This window comes from Cebus imitator, unplaced genomic scaffold, assembly GCF_001604975.1.
Source record: "Cebus imitator isolate Cc_AM_T3 unplaced genomic scaffold, Cebus_imitator-1.0 Scaffold943, whole genome shotgun sequence".
Taxonomy (NCBI): Eukaryota; Metazoa; Chordata; class Mammalia; order Primates; family Cebidae; genus Cebus; species Cebus imitator.
In genome coordinates this window covers 68,780-92,380 of record NW_016108258.1, presented here as the reverse complement: position 1 = coordinate 92,380, position 23,601 = coordinate 68,780, and the positions used below count along the sequence as shown (strand labels likewise).

At 40.3% G+C, this 23,601-nt stretch overlaps 1 protein-coding gene across 1 annotated transcript; it reads left to right on the top strand.

The window, feature by feature from the left end:
- The first annotated feature begins 292 nt into the window (after positions 1-292).
- LOC108298353 (embryonic testis differentiation protein homolog B) lies at positions 293-1,429 on the top strand. Its single transcript, XM_037735738.1, has 2 exons — positions 293-415; positions 1,186-1,429. Exon 2 carries the CDS (start codon positions 1,235-1,237, stop codon positions 1,412-1,414), a length of 180 nt encoding a protein of 59 aa, XP_037591666.1. The 5' UTR covers positions 293-415; positions 1,186-1,234; the 3' UTR covers positions 1,415-1,429.
- The last annotated feature ends 22,172 nt before the right edge of the window (positions 1,430-23,601 follow it).

Genomic DNA, 23,601 nt, shown 5'->3' with positions numbered 1-23,601 from the left:
CACACAAAGAAGAAATTTTAATAAAGGAATGAAGGGATTTTGCATAAGCAAGGGACAACCTCTGAGGCTAGGAGAGCTGAGCATTTTCATCTAGGAAACAGATATGCAGATGGCACTCACCCAGAGGATGTATCTGCTTCCTCACCCAGCAACTTCCCTCACCCTATTGAGCCCTGCACCAGGAGGAACCCAGGTGATGGTGGCCAACATTTGAATCTTGAGGACAGTTGGCACTAGGTTCTGAGGGCAGTTATGAGTCACCATAGCAGCTATGACTTCACTTGGTTCTGAACCAATCAGGCTCTGGGACTCAGGGAAAGAGAGAGAGTGTGCCGAGGAAGGAGGTCGTGTTTCCTCTCACTGTTTACCCTCTGGTCCAGATTTTTCTTCAAAAGAAATCTGAGTGGTCTGACAGGTAAAATATCCTGATATACCAAGATTATACAGCATCCTTTTGTGCCATTACCTAACCAACCTATCCGTTAAACCCCAACCCCGTTTGGTAATGGGGGGAGGATATGGGAGAGTCATTTGTTCAAACTGATACAGAGACACTATAGAGGAGTGGGTAGGAGCACAAGGCTTCAGATACAGGTTTTCCCAGTTCCAGTCTCACCTCTCTGGAAGTCCTTTAATCTTGCTTGGGAGCCCAAAATTGAGAACACAGTGAGCATCCACCCCTGGCCTTGGTAATGTGCCAGATTCAAATAAAATACCACACAGCACTTTTTGAGGTGAGACAGGGTCACTTTTTGAGGTGAGACAGGGTGAGTACAATCTTTAAATCACTAAGATTACATTCCCAGGATGGAAACTCAGCAGGATGGGCCTCAGAAACAGAAGCTAGGTAGCATTTGAGAATGTACAGTTTATTTCTTCCATGGAGGGTTGGAGTAAGATCCATACCTGCTTCACCAATGATTTTCAAAGGAGGCAGAGGTGAGAAGAAGACAGCTCTACAAAAGAGCAACATAAAATCCAGTTAAAATTAGTGTGGATATAAGAATCCTCACTAATGACTACTGCTGTACTACTGTTGGTAGCTGTGACTACTGCTGGTAGCTGAGTATGTGTGTGTTAGTGTGTGTGCGCGCACGCATGCGATATGTGGCTGTGTGGGTGTGTGGCAAGTGAGGAAGAGGTCCCAGGTCCACTTGATTACCTGAAAATCATTATCCTTTTCAGGCTTTCTTAGTTAAGCTGTCTTCCTGAGGTTGTTTGGAGCCGCTGTGTCATGGATAAAGAACTCCCTAAAGCCGCTCCCAGCGAGACCGCACTGAACATCAAGAAGCCTGACAAAGCCTTCAAACGCAAGAAGCCCACCAAAAATGTGCTGATCTTTTTAATCAACAGACAACTGGGCAGGCACAGAAATGACATCGACCTGTCAAGGTGGCTGTGGATGCTGTCATAAAGCAACTCCAGGGTGAACATGAAAAAGTCATGGGGCTTATGTGCTGAGGCCTGCCCAGAATTTTGAGAAATTAAATATAATTAGAACAATAAAGTCATCCCATGTTTGAGCCACTAAAACAGAGTCTGTCATTTCAGTCCTTTAAGTTGGATGTGTGTTTGCTGACAGGGTGTTCTTGGGTTACACTGGAAGGGATTTCTGTTCATCCTAACACACTGTGCAGAGGTGCTCAGACACAGGGGAGAGGGTGAGATCATGCTGCACACAAGATCTCCTTCACCATCAATCTGAAAATCTCTGTGAAGTTCAAGTGATATAGTACTTGGCATTCAAGGACCAAAGACTCTTCTCCCTAGCCATTTTGGAGAGACAGCCCTGGTGTTCCCCTCTAAAACCTAATGCTTGTCCTAGTGAAAAGACATTATTTAAGAGCAGACCAACAGCTGGGCTGGGGGTTTGGGAAGTGTTTCATTATTGCAGATGTCATGTCACAGAGCCTTCCAGGGGCATCTGCTCTGTTCGCTCTGTTCAGTGTCCCCAGGAAAGTAGAATGCCCTGGTGTCACATCAAACAAACCTTCAGGCCACAGCCAATCAAAGAAAATTAATTTTCCTGAAGTGAAGCCACCCAATAGTCCAACAAGATATATGAGATGGCTCCCATTGAAAAAGCTCTGTCCCCAGGAAATATCCTGAGCAAGTCAGATACTCCAGGAAACCTGAAATGGGAACTATGTGCACAATTGGTGACAGAGAAGTGAGAGCTTAAGCTGAAGAGGGGACAGGGAGAGCAATGAGGTCAGAGCCATGATGGATATGGGCAAGTTTAAGTTAGGAATAAGATGAAATTACATAAAAGGAACCATTAAAACCGTCACAAATTCCAAGCATTTCTCTTGTCTTTTAATGTGAGCTGCAAAATAAGCCTGCAAGCAGTCTTTCTGTCCCCTCCATCTCTCCTCCCCAATTCTCTGTGTTCTCACAACCTGTCCAGCATTCCCCAAGGCCCCTTCCTGTGTCCCCTTCCCCACCTATAGCTAAGGGGCTGTTATTCTCTCTCCCCTTAGCCAGGATCTGCATGAGATAGAAAATTTAACTCCTCCATGTCCATTTAACTCTCCTCCCTGTCCCTGTCACCTTTGCTTTCCCCGCTCTGATTCAGCATTGCCCAAATAGAGCCACAAGCCTCTCCTCAGAGTATGCAACTGATTGTAGGTTGGAGGGGGAGGGTTAAAGGACATCCAGGTAGAAGGGCCCCCTGGGTGCACTATTGGTGGGAAAGTTGCCTGGATACTCCGGTGTTGGTTACTGTTTTCCTGCAGTTCAAGATCAAACAGTAGCTCTACCAGCTGGTAGAGAATCAGTCTTTTTGGTTGAATACCAGGGGATAAACAGCTGATATGGCTGACAGGGGATATAGCTGAGTGAGCTTTTCCCTCTTGGTAGGGAGCATATCTGATGAGAGCAGGGAAAATTGTGGCTAGGCCTTTAATGCCCTGTGAGGCTAAACTATGCCAAGGCAGCACATGGAATTTCAGGCCTTGCAACACATGGCAGTAGACATTGGTAAGGAGAGTGAATGAGCTGAGACGAGGAGTGAGCCAGCAAAACTCGGCGAAGAAGGCTGAGACTCTGAGGGTGCAATCAGCAACTGGCAGCAGTAAGGCAGTCAGGAAGAAGGAGGGCTGGGTGTAGACTCTAAGCCACAGTGGGAAATAGCCCAATCTTTTAAATTAATTTATTTTTCATTGATAAATAAAAAATGTGTCAGGTACAACATCATGCTCTGAAATGTGTATACATTGTGAAATGGCTGAATTGAGCTGATTATATTACATACTTTTTTGGTATATGGTGAGAACACTTAAAATCTACTCTTTTAGCAGTTTTTAAGAATATAATACAGTTAGTTACTAGCTGTAGGTAACATGTTGAACAACAGATCTGTTGAAGTTGTTTCTTCTTTCTAACTAAAATTTTGTATTCTTTGACCAACATCTCCCCATACCATTCTAAGCCCTGGCAGCCACCATTCTCTTCTCTGCTTCTATGAGTTCAGCATTTTTAGACTCCACATAGAAGTGAGATCAATGCAGTATTTGCCTTTCTGTGTCTGGCTCATTTCACTTAGCAAAATGTCCCCCAGGTCATTCAGGACATGGCTTGATTTTTTTATTGATAATTTTGTACATGTTTATGGGGTACATGTGATATTTTGTTACATGCATGGACTATGTAATAATCAAGTAAGGGCATTTGAGGTGTTCATCTCTTCAAGTATTTATCATTTCTATCTGTTGGGAACATAACAAATTCTCTCTCCCAGCTATTTTGGAATACACAGTGCATTTGATGTTAACTATAGTCACCTTACTTTGCTATCAAACATTAGAACTTATCCCTTCCATCTACCTGTATGTTTGTACCTATTAACCAACTTCTCTTTATCACCTCCTACCAACACACCCTTTCAGGCTCTATTATCTATTATTCCATTCTCTTCCTCCATGAGATAAACTTTTTTTTTTTTTTCCTCTCACACATGAATGAGAACATGAAATATTTGCCTTTCTGTACCTGGCTCATTTCACTTAACACAATCACCTCGAATTCCATCCATGTTGCTGCAACATGAATTGCAGCATTTTTTATGGCCAAATAGTATTCCATAGTGTATATACACCACATTTTCTTTTTCCACTCATCCACTGATGGACACCTAGATTTATTCCATATCTTTGCCACTGTGAATAGTGCTGTGATAAACATGCGAGTATAGGTATCCTTTTGACATACTGATTTCTTTTCCTTTGGGTAGACACTCAGCAGTGGGATTGCCAGATCATATGGTAGTTACATTTTTAGTTTTTTTTTTGAGAAATCTTTATACTGTTTTTTATAGTGTTTGTACTAATTTCCATTTCCACAAAAGTGTATAAGAGCTCTCTTTTTTCCACAACCTTGCCAGCATCTGTGACTTTTTTTTTTTTTTTTGGTCTTTTAATAGTAGCCATTCAAACTGGAGTGAGATGGTATCTCATTGTGGTTTTGACTTGTATTTCCCTGATGTCTAGTGATGTTGAGCATTTTTTTCATATACCAGTTGGTCATTTGTATGTCTTCTTTTGAGAATTGTCCATTTATGTCTTTTGCCCACTTTTTAATGGGATTATTTGTTTTATTATTCTTGACTTGTTTGAGTTTCTGGTATATTCTGAATATTAATCACTTATCAGATGAATAGTTTGCAGGTGACTGGAACACCCAGGAGACAGTCGACTGTTCAACTAAAAAAAAAGGCTCTGAGGCAGGGAGCCAGGTGATCAGGCTCGGCTGGTCCCCCCCGACAAAAAAACAGCAATTGGAAATGCTCTCGGTTGAGAGTTTCACAGCAAGCACAGCTGAACCCGGGAAGGGCCAGCTCTGTGGGGGAGGGGCGTCCACCATTACTGAGGCACTCCACCACTACAGAGGTAGTCCGCCATTGCTGAGGCAGCCCGCCGTTGCCGAGGCAACACACCACTACAGAGGGAGTCCGCCATTACAGAAGTGGGCAGGCTTTGCTGAGGCAGTTTTAACTACACCCGTATAAATAGGACTGCAGGGAAGTTCACACAGCAGCTGGGCAGAGCCCACAGCAGCTCAGCAAAGCCTCTGCAGGCAGACAGTGACTAGGCTGCCTCCTTGCTGGGCAGGGCACAATGGAAACTCATAAATAAAGCCCTAACTACCTGGAACAGAGCACCTGGGGAAAAAAAGGGGGGGTTTATGAGTTCTGCTGCAGCAGACTTAAACGTACCTGCCCAGCAGCTCTAAATGAACAACAGAGATCACAGCTCAGCACTTGAGCTCCTATAAAGGACAGACTGTCTCCTCAAGCAGCTCACTGACCCCCATATATCCAAAGAGTCACCTCATAAAGGAGAGCTCAGACTGACATTTGGCAGGTATCCTTCTGGGACAAAGATAGCAGGAGAAGAAACTGTTAGCAACCCTTGCTGTTCTGCAGTCGCTGCAGGTGATCCCCAGGCAAGCAGGGCCTGGAGTGGACCTCAGCAGTCCTACAGCAGAGGGGCCAGACTGTTAGAAGGAAAACTAAGAAACAGAAGGAAATAACTTCATCATCAACAAACTGGACGTCCATTCAGAGACCCAATCTGAAAGTCAACAACTTCAAAGATGACAGGTGGATAAATTCACAAAGATGGGAAGAAACCAGCACAAAAAGGATGAAAGCACCCGAAACCAGAACACCTCTCCTCCTACAAGGGATCACAACTTCTCACCAGCAAGGGAACAAGGCTGAATAGAGAATGAGTGTGATGAATTGACAGAATCAGGCTTCAGAAGGGGGGTAATAAGAAATTTCTGTGAGCTAAAAGAACATCTTCTAACCCAATGCAAAGAAACTAAGAGCCCTGAAAAAAGATTTGATGAAATGCTAACGAGAATAGACAACTTAGAGAGGAGTAGAAATGAATTGATGGAGCTGAAAAACACAACATGAGAACTTTGCGAAGCATGCACAGCTGAATTGACCAAGCAGAAGAAACGATATCAGAGGTCGAAGATCAACTCAATGAAATAAAACGAGAAGGCAAGATTAGAGAAAAAATGGTAAAAAGGAATGAACAAAGTCTCCAAGAAATACGGGACTATGTGAAAAGACCTAATCTACGTTTGATAGGTGTACCTGAATGTGATGGAGAGAATGAATCCAAGCTGGAAAATACTCTTCAGGATATCATCTAGTTGAACATATTTTTACCCATTCAACAGGTTATCTCTCCACTCAACTGATTTTTTCCTTTGCTATGCAGAGATTTTTGATTTAATATAGTCCTTTTTGTCTCTTTTTGTTTTAGTTGTCTGCACTTTTGAAGCCTTAGCCATAAAACCTTCACCTAGGCCAATGTCTAGAAGAATTTTCCCTATGTTTTCTTCTACTAGTTTTATAGTTTTGGGTCTTAAGTTTAAGTCTTTAATCCATCTTGAGTTGATTTTTGTATATGGTTAGAGGTAAGGGTCTAATTTCCTTCCTCCACATATGGATATCCAATTTTCCCAGCACCATTTATTAAAGAGGGTGTTATTTCCTCAGTGTATGTTGTTGGAGCCTTTGTTGAAAATCAGTTGGCTGTAAATATATACATTTATCTTAGAGTTCTCTATATGTTACGTTGGTCTAAGTGTCTATTTTTATACTAATTCCATACTGTCTTGGTTATGATAGAGTTGTAAACGTATTTTGAAGTCATGTAGTGTGATGCTACCAGCTCTATTCTTTGTGTTTAGGTTTGCTTTGGCTATTCTGGCTATTTGTTGTTGTTGTTGTTGTTTCATATGAATTTTAGGATTTTTTTTCTATTTCTGTGAAAAAATGGCATTAGCATTTTGAATCTGTAGATTGCTTTGGACAATATGGTTATTTTAACAATATTAATTCTTTTGATCCATGAGCATGGAATGTCTTTCCATTTCTTTGTGTCCTCTTCAATTTCCTTCATCAGCGTTTTGTAATGTTTTGTAGTTTTGCTTGCGGAAATCTTTCATCTCCTTGGTTAGATTTATTCCTAGGTATTTTATATTTTTGTAGCCAATGGAAGTGGGATTGTCTTCTTGCTTTCTTTTTCAGCTATTTCATTATTGGTGTACAGAAACAGTAATGATTTTTGTATGTTGATTTTGTATCCTGCAACTTTATCACATTTATTTATCAGCTCTAAGAGTTTATTCATGGAGTCTTTTGATTTTTCTAAATATAAGATTATGCCACCCACAAAGAGAAACAGTTTGGCTTCCTCTTTTCAAATTTGGGTATGTTTTATTTCTTTCTCTTGCATGATTTCTCTGGCTTGGACTTCCAGTACTATGTTGAATAGGAGTCATGAAAATGGGCACCCTTAACTTGTTCCAGTTCTTAGAGGAAAGGCTTTCAACTTTTCCTCATTAAGTATGATCTTACCTGTGGTTTTGTCATATGTAGCCTTTATTATTTTTAGATATGCTCCCTCTCTGCGTAGTTTGTTGTGAGTTTTTTTTTTTTTTTTTTCGTAAAGGGATGTTGAGTCTTATCAAATACTTTTTCTGCATGTATCAAGGCGATAATATGGTTTTTGTCCTTCATTCTGGTCATGCGATGTATCACATTTATTGATTCATGTATGTTAAACCATTCTTACATTTCTTGATATAAATCCCACTTGATCATTGTGTATTATCTTTTTTGATGTGCTGTTGAATTCAGTTTGCTACTATTTTGTTGAGGATATTTGTGTCTATGCTCATCAGGGATATTAGGCTTATAGTTTTCTTTTTTACTAGGTCCTTGTCTGGTTTTGGTATCAGGGTAATGCTGGCCTTGCAGAATGAGTTAGGGAGAATTCCTTTCTCATCAGTATTTTTTTGAAATAATTTGGGAAGGATTGGTATTGCTTCTTTACGTATTTGGTAGAATTTAGCAATGATCCTATCCAGCCCTGGACTTTTCTTTGTTGGAAGATTTTTTTCATAATATATGAAGGAAAACAGGGAGATGTTTTCTCTCACTAAGTTACATCTGTAATGTGGGTTGATATGCAGTCATGAAAAATGGCAGTAGTCACAGACCGGTCATTCTGTCCAACAGATTCCTTTTCTCTGAGACCTTCCAACTGCACATACATTCTGTTGTCTGTGTGACTGAATCCCATGGCCACCGCTACTTGGTTTAATACTTGTCACCTCACCCTCGATGAGCCAATCAGGTATTCTTCCTGATAATTTGGACTTTGGAACTAGATCGCAAAACTCAGTGGTTTTCCTCTAAGTTTCATTACTGCCATTTCTGTATACAGAACATTATTTAGAATACCTATTATAGAGTTCTCTTGAGCAACCCTTGTTTCTGTCCTTGTGAAACATGTTTGTTGCTTTGGTATCTTGGATTCTGTAAAGTACTTATGTTCTTCGAATTAATTATTTTGTTGTAGAAGTTCTCACTTTGCATTATATGCAACAAATACAAGCATTATCAAATAAGCTTGTGGTTCTGTAATGTGCTTTATCAAGTGTACCAGAGCAGAGCTCTGAAGTATGTAATCTGGTGCATTGAGGACAAGGGCATAGAGATTTCCAGGCCAGGATGGAAACTGCTTTGTAATAAAGGTAAGAAATGTAGTAGGTATCTTCCTATAAGGAGTGGTCGTTTTGGCCATTACATGAGGCCACAAATACATTTTGAATGATTGTGGAGGTGGTTAGGGAATTTACTGAAATGTCTAAGGATTAAGGTAAAGTTGGGGGGACCAATATGGTTCTACGAAAGATCAGCTCAGAAGTCATGAGGACCTGAAATAGAAGTAATGAGCACACAGTTAATTCTTGGTCAAACCTGAAGTAGAACTTTAGTCTCTTAGTCAGTGGTATTTTTCATTATACCATAGTGTTTAGTTTTGAAGGATGAGAGTCAAAATAGATAAGCCAGTGTGAGAATCCTTTTGGCATTCTCTATTCTAAATATTTTAACATTCTACCTACTGTTTCTTAGTTTTAAAATTTATATTTGCAACTTCAAAACAGATACTTGTCAAATTTTTGACGTATATAATAAAAATGGTATGATTTCAGAGCCTTAAAAGAAGATCTTAGAATCTAGAAAATAAAACATACATTCCTAATCCATACTAATTGACCTTTAGAACAGAATATCCTCAATTCTTAAGGCACACCATTAATTTAATAAGAGCAATTTAAAGTATATATATTTTATCATTGTCTTCTTGATCTCTGAAATGCTAAAATGTAAAAAAGTAAAATAAAGTATTTTTTTAAAAAGTAAGCATCTTGAAACACAAGAAAAACTGCTTATAACCCTTATCTGGTTATGTGGTTCCTGTTTTATTGGATATACATGATACTGACAATTGTTTTGAAATATTTTTGATGGTTTTGGCAAATAAATGTTTATCCATATTAGGTGACTTTTTAAAATGATCAATGATGGTTTCCAACTGTGTTTTAGCATCCTCAAGATCTTCATTTTTTTCCCTGTGAACACTTAATATGGAGAAAAATTTAAGTCATTTCCCTAATATTGTGCCATTCTTACTTTATGAGCATAATCTCCATTTGTTATGATGTACAATTCTTCTAATGCATTATAGGATTTGCTTGGTTATTTTTCTTTATGATTTTTGCATCTCCATAAATGGAATTGATCTATGGTTATCTCTCTTTATGCTTGTCTTGTCAGTTTTTGTAGTCACTACAGAGACAAGAAATGAGAATTAAGGGGAATCAAGATTGAGGGGGGGTTTATCTTAGTCCATTTTGAGCTGCTATAAAAGCATACCACAGACCAGGTAAATTTACAAAAAACAGAAATTTATTTTCTCACAGTTCTGGAGGCTGGCAAGTCCAAGATCAAGGTGCTGACACCTGGTCTGAGGAGGGCCTTCTTGCTGCATCCTCACATGGGATAAGGAAGACGTGCTAGAGAGGATGAATGCTATGTCCTCATGTGGCAGAAAAGTGAAAGTGGGTGAATCCACTCCTGCAAGCCCTTTTAATAACAGTGTTAATCCTTCCATGCATCCATGAAAATGGAACTCTCCTTCCCTAATCACTTCCCAAAGGCCACACCACCCAGCATTGCTGTATTGGGAGTTAAGTTTCCAACCCATGAATTTTGGAGGGGACACATTCAGATTATAGCAAGGTTTATTTATATAATTTTATATTTTTAAATAGATTCTAGAATTGTTTCTATTTTGATTAATTAGAAAGAGGAAATATTACTAATATAGGAAGAGAAGCATTTAGTGTTGGATGTTTATGTAAGAGTGAAGTCCCCATGAAGGCAAAATCTTCATGAAGGCCATATGCATAGTGGAGGGATTTGGATAAGAACTTGGACATCTCTCCATTGTTACAGAAGAGTAGGCAGAGAAAGCTGGAATAGATGTCAGGATGTTGACACAGGGGCTCATGTCTAGTGACTTTTGTGTCAGATTCGGGGAATGAGATGTGACTACAAAAGCAGAGGTTGATGTGATGAAAACCAGCAACCAGCGAATATGGGTAGTATATAGAAGCTGGAAAAAGGAAGGGAATATGTTCTTTCCTAGAGCTGCCAAAAGGAACATAATTCTCTCAACTCATTTTAGAATTCTGACTTTCATAATGTTAATATATTTGTGTCAATTTAGCTACTAAAGTTCATGGTTATCTGTTAGAGCAGCAACAGAAAACTAATACGAAGGCCTTAATCAAGTCCTTTGAACCTTGACATCAAAGTTGAGGAAACATGCCATGATGTGCCATTTATTTTTTCCAAGTTTAAGCTGTTAAATGGAGATGCAGTGGGGATAATTACCACTCTCTCTCTCTCTCTTTCTGTCTCTCTCTCTCTCTGTCCCTCTCTCTCTCTCAGATGGACATAGATATAGATATAGACATAGATATAGATATATAGATATGATATATATATATATATATAATGTGTTTTAATACTTAAAGGCCCTGTTTTAATTTATATTTGCCTGCATTATTTCAACTGGTCAGGATGAGGTAGTGAGCACAGGGTCTATAGGGTTTTTTTTTAAATTAAGCTGACTGTAAGTGCCAAACATTTAATTTTAACTTGTTGCTCATTGAGTCTGAGTATCCATGCCCACTATGAAATAGGGCAATTGGATACTATGACCATGGAAAATTAGTCAAAGTAACAGTTCTGTTGTTTAGGGTAAGGCGTACTTGTGTATGTTCTATTTTATGTTTGATAACTGCCCTAAAAGCATAGGGGTTACATTGTTTAAATGTAGTTGGATCTCCCAGATACAGTTGTACTTTGGACCCCAGTACTGATTAAGGACATGAAAGTTTACCAATTGGTGTATTTTAGCAGATGTTAAAAATAATTCGCAATCCTGAGGCATAAAAACAAATCAGCACCCTTTCGTTTTTCTGCTGTACATAGTATTTTAGTAAACGTTGGCTTTCCAGTTGGGTCAATTTTGTTTCTTTACCCTTTTATTCAGGTTTTTTAAGGAAGTGCCAAATATACTTTGGGGGAGAGGTCCTCCCTACCCTGCTCATATTTATTGGTTTCTTCTTCCAGATAGTCTCCAGTCATTATTATCAGAGTAAGGGGCCTTCCTTATGGGAATGATTGCTTTACTGGGTTTGAGGATCCTGGGCTTAAGTCGGGTTTGGATGGACCCCTTGATTCTGCCACAGGGCACATGAAAATATCATGAGCGTATTCTCAATAACATAATCAGGAGTTCTGTTGTTACAAAGTCATAGGCTGCAGCAATAATAAAAGCATTTTTTAGAGTCCTAGTGAGCCCTTGGATTTTAGGAGCATGAAGTCAGCCTGCCACATGGTAACTGCTCTTCCTCCATATGAGTGACTATCTCATGGGCACATAGATTGCAGAGGACATTATTTTTTCCATTGAGTTCTATAGAATGGGGGCTAATGTCTGGTTGAGACACACAGCCAATATTCAAAGGATAAGATTCATTTCTCTGAGCCTAGTGTCAGTCATGGCTTATTCTGGAATTGAGAAAATGTAATCTGAGAGACACAGATATATTTGGGACCAGACACATTACTCAGGGTCATTTTAAGGATGACCCCAATCCCATAATTCTATCCCTAAAGTTAACTGTTGAAATTTCCACATTAGGTTAGTTAAACTGAAGCTTGGTAGGATGCAATAAATGCAGAGCAAAGAAACACAGCTCAAAGAGCAAGCTTTCTAGTAGAAAGCAGCTCAAAGTGCATCCTTTCAGTTAGCAGCTGGGCCAGTGAGGAAGCCAAACCAAGAGATGAAAGATACTCAGTGATAGTGGACATTGTTTAGAAAACACGCTCATTGTACCAATCCTTGTTGCAGTGTGCACATGCACACATACACACACACGTGCATCCGAAGAAGGTTTTTAACAGGTTTATTACTCACATACTGAGGCTTTTTGGGGAGAGAAGGGCAGGCTTCCCAAGGCACTGATTAAAACCTATCACAGTAAAAGATGAAAAATGGAGGTGAGATACTTGATGACACATTTTCTTGACAAACTTTGGAGTAGGAGAGATTATCATCTCAGTTTACAGATGAGAAAATGAAGCTTAGAGAAGCAAACCCAACTGATCTACAAATAGCTTATAAGTGTCAGCAATGAGATTTGGACACACATTTGCCCTATTTTAGTGACTATGTTCTTAATCCAGGCCAGGTAAAGTGGAAAACTGGAAAACATTTGAACTAGTAAAAAGTTGATTTCCAATGCAATGGAGACACATTGTCTTATTATGTGTCGATTCCTGTCACATTAATAATAAATGTTGTACCAATTATGTGCAGTGTATAATTACACTTTAAAACAGAGGATGCTGCTGTTAGTATAATACCTCTTGTTTGAATTGGACATTACATCAGTGCCACTTAGTATGCTAATAAAAATATAGTTTCTTGCCTCAGGACACACACCCTCTGTGACACTAGTGAGCTATAGTCAGAGGCTAAAGGTCAGTGTGTCTGTAGACTATTGGAACTCACGGTCTTGCAAGTGACTTGAGGTCATGACTCACCCGAGCACCATTAGTATCACCAGCAGCAGGGCTTCAGGCCCAGATGCCCACACTGGGACATTGGGAGAACCAGAACTGAGGTCATGCATGGCTGCAAGGGTAGTTGTCTTAGGTCTCTGAGAACACAATAAATGCTATGTTATCGCAATTGAGTTTCTCAACAGCAGATGCTAGCAGAACTCTCAGGGACACAAATGGGATGTTCTCTTCTGAGTGAACACAAGCAATTCCATAGCCAAGGATCTGACCATCGGCCATGGTGCAGAGACCAGCTTAAGACTCAAGAGCCCTGCCCCTTCTGCTACTGTGAGGATCATGAGCTTTGCCTTACTCTAAGATGTCTTCTTTGGAAATGGGAGAAAGAGGGGGTAACCAACCCTACTGATGAAACACACTTTCAAAGAACTGTATATCCAATGGTGACTGCTTAAATCAGAGAGGTTGGCTGAGATAACCACATGATAAATGCTAAGGGTATGAGGATTAAATGAGATGATATTTCTAAAGCACTCAGAACAGTGGCTGGTGTGCAAAGAATGCTCAGGGCCAGTGTATGCTGGCCACTGTTCTGAGTGCTTTAGTAATATCTTCTCATATAATCCTCACAAACTCCCAAGAATGAAGGTGCTATTGTTGTCTTTACCTTACAAAAGGGGAACCTGAGGATTACAGAGGTTTAGGAACTTGCCCAAAGTCCCATAGATCTTGGATCAAAAATTATACCACTTGTCTCTTGAGCCTGTGTTCTTAACCATGTCTGTATGTAATGACATTTTACTAATTTGGACAAATGACAGTCCCCACTCTATCATTATACAGCAGGGTTGGAGTTCATGATTTCAATTACTTTGTTGATGGCAAGTAAAGATGCTACATTATCTGGATGTATCTAGACATTTTATCTCCCCGACCACTGAGCAGCCACAGTTCCCAAAGAAGTAGAAATTGGTCTGGGAGAGACGGTAAGAATGGAGAGGAAAAATTACTTTTTTCTGAGTCCCAGGACATGACTGGTTGAGTGCCAAAAGGAGTCATGATGACTCAGTGCAGCTGAGAACCTTGTTACCATTTGCAATGACAAGAACTGAACACTAGCCACCACCGGCGGGGTTATTCCTGGTTCAAGGCTGAATACAGTGAATGAGTGGGAGGTGCTGGCAGAGGGGGTGGATATTACTTAGTAATATCTGTTCCCTAGACACTCAGTTATCTCAGCCTCAGAGCTATTCTCTGGCTCATGCAAACTCTGTTAACAGGCCAAGAAAACTGTTAAAATATTTTGGTAACTTCTGTGGGACGAGTTGCCAAAATCTGTTAATAGTGCTCATAGCATTTCCACAGGTCCACTGGGCAATGATCAGCAATTTTGACTTCAAGTTCCAATCTCCCAGTGAAAGCTACAAGACAACTCAGTACAAGGCAGGATTCCCTGTTCTCCTTTAGTCTCAACATCCAGCTTTGGTCATGACTGTAATTATCACTTTTATAATACACAATGCATGTAAATGGGGTGTTTAATTGCAGAAATTTAACAGAGAGTACTCATGTTTCACGCCATATTCCCTTCCAAGTCTCTGATCTAGAATAACTATATTTTTACCATTAAAGTGGGACCCATATGGGTATTGTCCAGAGGCAGGACATGGGTTTTCCAGCCTCTCAGAGGGATAATGGTGAGGACAAAGCTTTGTGTTTTTCACAGTGCTGTTTCCCTGAGGAATTAAAATGGCTATTATGACTAGATGTGGCTTGCCTCCATACTGGCTCCCTACTCAGTCTCACATAAGAAGGGAAGAACTTGAAGTACAAGTGCCTGTAAGTGGGACTCAAGTCACAAACTCTGTTGTTTGAGTAGGAGGAAAGACTCAGTCCTCCAGGTTTTTTCTTCTACCCTAAGTAGAACCATGTAAAGACCCTGAGGCCATGTTTAGTGTTCCAAACAAATTGTAGAGGGAGAAGAATCATTTGCTTGCCTTTCACAGGGATAAAGAGGAGGCATCCTAAATAAGTGGAAAGCTGTGGCTCTAAATCCAGACTAATTGGGTTCACATCTTGGTACTGCCACATTCTAGCTATGTGACTTTGTGACAATTCCATAATTTTCCTCTGCCTGTCTCCTGCCCTAGATAAATGGGAATGACAGTAGCACCCACCTCAAGCTGTTAAGAGGCTAAATGAGTTGCTATATGTCAAGCCCTCGGAGAAGTGCCTGGCAAGCAGACGGTGCTCAGCTGAGGAGGGTGAGTAATGTTGGTATTGCTGGTATTGTTATTCTTCTCATTACTGTATTGCTGGTAAAACAGGGGATGCCAAGGGAGCCTAAGGGACTACACAATAGATGTCTTCACCTCTTCACTTTCCCTCTGCAAGGAGAACCTCTTAAAGTCACAGATAGGGTTGACGATTTTCCCTGGCTATATCTGTTCCCTGTCCTTGAACTCCATTGACAGGTTTACTGTCTACGTTTTTGTTGGGTTTTGGTTTTGGATGACTTCCCTCTGAGCAGGCTCCTTGTGTTCCAGTGTTAGTAATACTTCCTTTGGAAGAAATAAGTGAGACAATGACTGTAGGTCAACCTGCCTTAGTGTTGCCTGTCCATGTCTCAAATATATACCTCTGAAGAAACTTGTTTCATTTAAACACTGACAGAATTGGCTTGCACACATATTCCCATGCTTTTTTGTGGAAATACACTCAAAAATGACATTTATACAACTGATAGTCCCAACTCCTTTCTTACAGTCCTCCAACTTACATTCCTATACCAGAACTTCCATCATCACTATGCTGTAAATTCTTCTAGACCTTGTTTTCTGCATTTACTTTTATACATGGCTCCACGAAGAAACAAAAATAGGATGATAAAATGCATAATGTTTTGCAAGTTTTTTCTTCATTTACCATTTCTTAGAGATATTTTTCATACCTTTTAAAATTATTTATTTATTTTATTGAGACCGAGTCTCACTCCATACCTAAGCTGGAGTGCAGTGGCATGATCTCGGCTCAATGCAACGGCCGCTTCTGGGCTCAAGCAATGCCTCAGCCTCCCAAGTAGCTGGGACTACAGACACATGCCACCACACCCAGCTAATTTTTTGTATTTTAGTAGACATAGGGTTTCACCATTTTGCCCAGGGTGATCTCAAACTCCTGAGCCCAGGCTATCTGTCTGCCTCGGCCTCCCAAACTGCTTTCATGCCTTTAAATAGAGAACCCCATCATCTTTTTCAATGACCACTTTTTATTTCATATTACTGACATAACAATCTATTAACAATAGGAATTCAGAGAATAGTCTTTCTCTTATTAACCAAGGAAATCACCCAGTTTGACAAAAATGTAAGGTATACACAAGTTAAACACATAAAAGAAGACATTGTATGCTCCTTGAAGAATAAATTATGAAATAATAGGAATAATATATTCAGTTTACACTGGCCACCAAACATATCTGAATATGATTTTTTTAAATGCTTGGAAATATTCATGAAACGTTTTTATACATTTCCTGTTTGACACTATTATATCATTATTTTTAGATTGAAAAGTTACTATATCATTTCTGCCACCATTTTAATCTATGAATTCAGTGCAAGCACAGTCATGAACCTCCGTATGATTTTGTCATGAAACAAAATGAGCTGAGTATTCAATTAAATGGACAAGAACACATGTGGGAATAACCTTGATAGGGAGTTTGACCTTGATATGAAAACTTACATGATAGATTTAGAAATTAAAACAGGAATGAAAATTGCCTCAATAAAACAGAGCAGATTCTAGACATAGACCCATGCATATGGCAGAATGAAAGAAATAATATCGTTGATATTTAAAATCAGATCATGGCCCAAAGCAATCTCCTGTGACTGCTGCTGGCTGCAGAGTGTATAAGTGTGTGCCTGTGTGGGTGTGGGTGTGTGGGGGTAATGTGATAGGGATGTGGTAGTGGACAACGAGGAAGAGACCCCTGGGTCCATTTGGTTATCCGGATTTCATCATTTTTACCAGGCTTTCTTGGTTGTGCTGTCTTTCTGAGGCCATTTGAAGTCTACCAGTCATGGACAAGGGACTCTCTGAAGTCAGTCCCAGTGTACCTGCACCAAACATCAGGAGGAAGGCAGATGAATACTTAAAGTCCAACATGTCCCCAAACAATGTGCTGAGTTTTTTACTCAGTAGACAACTGGGTAGGCACATAAATGATGTGGATCTGACAAAGTGGTTGTGGATGCTGACATGAGCAACACTAGGGTGGAGTTGGCCTTTGCCAAAAAATCACAGGACTTACAAGCTCATGCCTACACAGAATCTTGGAAAATAATTTTTTTAAAAAGGGTTAGAATAAAATTCCTCTCTAGTTTCGGCTATTGAAATAGAAGCTGTGTTTTCATTTCTTTTGGTATGATATGTTTTTATGCTAATATGGCTTTCTTGAGTTATACTGGACAGGGGATTCTATTCATTCTAAACATTCTGTGTAGGAGCACTCAGATACAGGGGAGATGCTGGTCATGCTGCAGATTAGATTTCTTTCACCATAAATCTTTTTTTTTTTTTTTTTTTTTTTTTTTTTTTTAAAGCAAGGGAGTATTTAGGTTAGTACTAGGCCATGCAAGGACCCAAGGCTCCTCTTCCTAACCATTTTGGAGACACATCCATCCAGTACTCCTCTAAAACCTAATTGCTTACCCAGATGAAAAGATATTTGAGAATAATGAACCCAGGAGTTGGGCAGGAGGTTTAAGATATCTTTTTATTCTGATGCTCATGAGAGTACCATTTAGAAACTACAACATTGTGGTTTTTTTGATTCTATTTAATATTAAAAAATTAGAGCACAAGGCATTTTAATATTGGGAAGAGTATACCTTCATATCCTTCTAAAAGTAGTTGTTCTTCTCATTGTCCCCAAAGAAGTAGAATTCCAAGGTGCACTTTTTTTTTTTTGTACCATGTGAAATAAATCTGTTTAGCCCACAGCCAATAGAAGTGAATTCATTTGACTGAAGTGGAACTAGCCCAGAGGTCAAAAAGACTTGTGAGATGGCTTCCGGGAAAAAAAAAAAAACAAACAACAAAAGCTAAAGGATTGGGAAATCCAGGTATTTACTCTAAGGGGAATGAGAATTATGTGGGCAATTGGTCACTGAGAAGTGAGAGCTCAAGCTGAAGAGGGGACAGGAAGAGCAAAGAGGTCAGAGCCGTAGTGGCGCCGAAGCTTAAGTTAGGAGTAAGATGAAATTAACATAAGGTGAACCATTAATGTCATCACAAATTCCAAGCATTTCTCTTGCCTTTCATGTGAGCTGCAAAATAGCCTGCAAGCAGTCCTTCTGTCCCCTCTTCCTCTCAGCCCAAATTCTCTGTGTCCTCACAACCTGTCCAGCATTCCTCAAGGCCCCTTCCTGTCTCTCGACCTCCACCTACATCTAAGGGGCTGTTACTGTCTGTCCCCTTAGCCAAGTCTCTTCCAGATTTATGTTAGGTAGAAAATTTAACCCCTCTATGTCCTTTTCACCCTCCTCTCTGTCCCTGCTCTGATTCAGCATTACCAAAAAAGAGCCACCAGCCTCTCTTCAGAGGATGCAGCTGGCTGTAGGATGGAGGGGGAGGGGTTAGAGGCTGCCAGGTAGAGGGGCCTCCTGGGTTCACTCTTGGGGGGAATGCTGCCTGGACACTACTGTGTTGGACTATTTACCTGTAGTCCAGCATCAAACAGTAGCTGCAAGGTAGAGAAAAGGTAAGGAATGGAGACCGAAAGAGCATCAGGTAGGGCAAGAAGGAGCCAAACCCACAGGAGTAGAGGCTGATAATAGCTAAACTCCTATATCCCATGGCCACACAACAGAAGAGACACAAATTAGGATGCACAGTTACACATGGATAAACCTCACCATCATACTGAGTGAGAAAACAAGTAGCACAGAACTGTCCGGCAGTGTTTGTGCTATGCTCTGAAGTCTTGTTCCCCATCCCTCCACTTCATATGTTGAAATCCTAAGCTGATAGCATTAGAAGGTGGGGCCTTTGGGAGGTGATTGGGTTATGATGGTGGAGCCTTCATGAATAGGATTAGTGCTTTTATAAAATAGGTCCAACGAGCTCATTCATCCCTTTTGCCATGAGAGGAGGCACTGTTGTATAAACCAGGACGTGAGCCCTCTCCAGGCACTGAATCTTCTGGCATCTTGATCTTGGACTTCCCAGCCTCCAGAACTGGGAGTAATACAATTTCTTTTTATTATGTTACCCAGTTTAAGGTGTTTTGCTATAGCAGTCCAATTAGACTAAGTAAGACAAGTCTGTTACATACAAAGATAGTAAAGATTCAAACTAGTGTAGCAGGATGTCCAACTGGTACTCTAGTCTCAGACTTGGCTGACTTCCTAGAAAAATTGTTATAAACTACTCATCATCTCACACGCAGTTACCTTTCCATCCACGGAGAATTGGTAAATAAGGTAATCACAAACAGTGGGATGAACTCTGACTACTCACCCATGTAAGTGTGTGTACTCACATGGGAGAATCTGGGTGGGTTGGAGATCAGAGAAACCCGACTTTATGGAGATTGTATAGTATGCTAAGTTTACAGAAGGAAAATATCCTTCACCTCAAACTTACTGGTGAAATTAAATCTCTAAGTGTTCACTTGGAGAGTTTGATTTGTTGCTCCAGAAATCAGAATCGCAAGTAAAAAATTCAAACGGGGAGTGACTGGAAGAGAGAGACAGAGACAGAGAGAGAGAGGGGGGCAGAGAGAGAGAGAGAGAGAGAGAGAGAGAGAGAGAGAGAGAGAGAGAGAAATTGGCTGGAATTCTCCTAAGAAGAATATTCTTAAGAGATCTTGGAGTAGGTTATGTGTAACCCTAACAGAAATTCTTGGTGCAGGTGAACCTCAAAACTGGAGGCTGATTGGAGTGCTTTATTCCGTGTCATGGAAATACTCTTTCCTTCCACACTTCAGTTTCTACCTGCTGCTTCTTATTGGCCAAATCCATATGCCTGCTGCCTCTCATTGGCCCACTAGTCAGAGGGCAAGTAAGGCCAGGTGATATAACCTTTATGTGTCAACTTCCTTAATACTATCACACTGAGTATTAGATTTGAACATATGAATTATGTGTCTCCATAATTCATATGTTGTCCCCATATCATTCATATGTTGAAATAATGTGTCCCCACATAATTCATATGTTGAAATCTAATACACAGTGTTGTAGTATCAAGAAGTGGAGCCTTTGAGAAGAGATGAATTCATGAGGGCTGTATCCTCAGGATTGGGATTAGTGTCCTTTTAAAAGAGGCCTGAGTGAGTCCCCTATCCCCCTGCACCATGTAAAGAGGCAGCAAGAAGGCACCATCTATGAAGCAGACAGTGAAGCCACTCTAGAGACCAGATCTGCTGGTGCCTTGATTTTGGACTTCCTACCACCAGAACTGTGAGCAATAAATTCCTGCTATTTATAAATTACCCAGTCCAAGTCATTTTGTTAGAGCAGCCCAAATAGACAAAGACAGTGGTACATTATATGCAGGAACATGTTCAAAGGAAAATGGAATGAAATATCTAACCATATCTGAGGAGTCTGGCTCCTGGCCAAAAACGTATGAGTGACTTTTCAGGCAGGCCCCACCATCCAGGGGAGAGGTTGCCCTCCTCACATCAGAGTTGGTCCACAGCCAATGCATTGCACTCTCCAAAGGGAGTTACAATCAAGGGCTCAGTTTCCTACCAAGGCAGCCATCCTCTTCTAATCTGCATCCCTAGCCCTAGCCTATTCCTGGCCCACTTATTGGGGGCCTTTAGCCCTGGTACCTCTGCCTGAACTTCCTTATGGGGAGAGGGAAAGAAATCTTCAAGATGCCTTTCTCCATACTGACTCAGTACTCAGAACTTTTTCACTCTAGGCCTTCCCCTGTCCTATTCCCATGTCCATAAAACCACAGGAGCCTTTGTTCAGGGATCCCTTGGCAGTGAGACTATTCTTCATGCCTGTGCTGATCCACCCAACCCTTGAGTCAGTGCTATTCCATAGGGGAAAAAGGAACAGGATGGAGTTGTCACTTTCTCTGGTTTAGCCTCTTGCTAATACTGACACAGTGAGTGATTAAAGGTTTGACTGTTACTTTTATCTTGACTTGTTGTCCTAACAGGTACTCTGACACCTAGCAGCTCACCTAAGCCCTTGACAATGCCAAGAAAGAGAACATTACCATCACCGCCAGAAACCCTTTGTTCTTTTTCCTCATTCATTGTTCCCACCCTCCTTCCCAGTGGGAGTGAACTACTATCCTAACTTTGAACACTATAGTCTGGTTTCACTAGTTTTTAATGTTTATTTAAATGGACTCATACAGAGATATGTCTTTTGGTCTGAGCTCTTTATTCAAAATCAAGTTTGTGAGAGTCACTCACATTCTTGCATAAAGTTTAATTCATTCATTTTTCTTGCTGTATAGGATTGCATTGTACAAATAGAGCACAGTGGATTTAACTATTTTAATGCTGATGCTCATTTGGGTGTTTCCAGTTTTAGATTTTATAAATAAGGCAGGTATGAAGGTCCCTGAATGTGTGTTCTGGTGAATGTATATATGTATTTCTGTTGGGTATATACCTAATCATGGAATTGCTGATAAAGTTTTGAGGCCTTTTAGACCCTGCATGCAATATAAGAAAAGTAATCAACAGTCTGGACGGAGAACTTAGAGAAAAATGTGTTCTTCAATCCTGCTAATGGCCTAATGCACACTGGATGTCTCTTTCATTGCTAGCTCTCCCACTAGTGAACTCTCACTTTGGTCAGTGAGCTTACCCTTGGGTTTATTAAAAGGCTTAAACAAGATCAGGCATGGTGGCTCACTCCTGTAATCCCAGAGCTTTGGGAGGCGCAGATGAGAGGATTGCTTGAGGCGGAGTTCTAGAACAGCCTGGGCAACACAGTGAGATCCCATGTCTACAAAAAAATTAAAAATTAGCCAAACATCGTAGTCCCAGCTACTTGGGAGGCTAAAGTAGGAGGATTGCTTGAGAACAGGAGTTCTAGTCCAGCCTGGGCAACATAGCAAGACCCCATCTAAAAATAAATAAACAATAAATTAAAAATTTTAATGATGGGAATGGTGCTCAATCAGGGCATGAACAAAGCATACACACACACATACACATACACAGGCATAAACACATAGATCACATAAATCACTTAAAATATCTCCCCACAGGCATTCCATACTGATAGTTCATAATTAAATTTAGTCCTCTGAGTTGAACTCATAATCTACTAAAATGGTGTGCTTTCTATGCTTTACATTCAATCATTGGCCAATGTCATTAAGTTGTTAGGAGCTTCCACTAATCAGATACCAGCAAGGAAGTTCTTAAAGTTCTTTCCCAAGTACACACAGCTAGTAAGTTGCAGAGGCATGATTGGAACTAGGTGTGTGTTATCTGTAGCCTGTGTGCTCTTAACCCCGCAGCACCTAGAATGGCATGGAACTCATCTGCATGTGGGGGCAGGTGAACAGATATGCATTAAAAGCATGTTGAAAATGAAGATAAAGAAAATTACCTTTTTTGCCATCTAAACAAAATGTTTTTCATATTTTGCCTTATTTTCATCTTGTCCTTACTTTGTATACACACACATACACACAACGTATATAATTTTTTTTCTCTCTCTCAGCTTATTGTCATTACACTATGTTATTACTTTGTTTTTATAACCTGTGTTTTTAATCTTATTTGAAAATAAGTACATTCTTTTAAAAATGATGAGTTCATGTCCTTTGTAGGGACTTGGATGAATCTGGAAACCATCATTCTCAGCAAACTGACACAAGAACAGAAAGCCAAACACCGCATGTTCTCACTCATAGGTGGGTGTTGAACAACGAGAACATGTGGACTCAGGGAGAGGAGCATCACACACTGGGGGCTGTTGGGGGGTGGAAGGGGAGAGACAGTGGGGGGTGGGAGGGAGGCGGGGGGGGGGGAGGGATAACTTGGGGAGAAATGCCAGATATCGTATGCACCTAAAGTAAAATAAATAATTTTTTTTTAAAAAGCTGGCTTCTTACTGCAAAGAACTTTTAGTTTAATAATTTCATAATGGCACAAAGCAGAGAATAAAAAGTGGACTATGCTGCCGTAATGTCACTCATACAGAGAGAACCACTCAAGTTTTTACTTTTATTAATTTTTTACTTTTAAAAATATTTGTAAACATTTGTATATATTTCCTTCTATTCAGTTCTCTACATACCTACCCATTTTTCCTGTTATAAAACTGGAATCATGTGAAAACTTTCAAGTGTACCTTCTTTTTTCTCAGGGCAGAGTCTTGAAGACACCCACATGTAGGTGGCAGGAATGGAGGAGTGCGCTAGGTAAGTGGTTTCAGAGGAGGTAAATATTGGGATCCTAAATGCAAAGAGAATTCCAAGCAGTCATCAAATGCTTCTGAGAGGTGAGATGTGAAGAACTGCTAAGAGGAAGTGGCATTCACTACTGAGACGTTCCCTTATGTCATTGGAAAGCAGGCCAGTAGGATGAAGGTGTCAGCTCTAGACTCAGCAAGCAAAGGAGGCAGGGAGGGGTCAGG

What these genes read in the sequence shown, in the direction of transcription:
- LOC108298353 (XM_037735738.1), top strand. Translation starts at nt 1,235, where the DNA reads ATGGATAAAGAACTCCCTAAAGCCGCTCCCAGCGAGACCGCACTGAAC.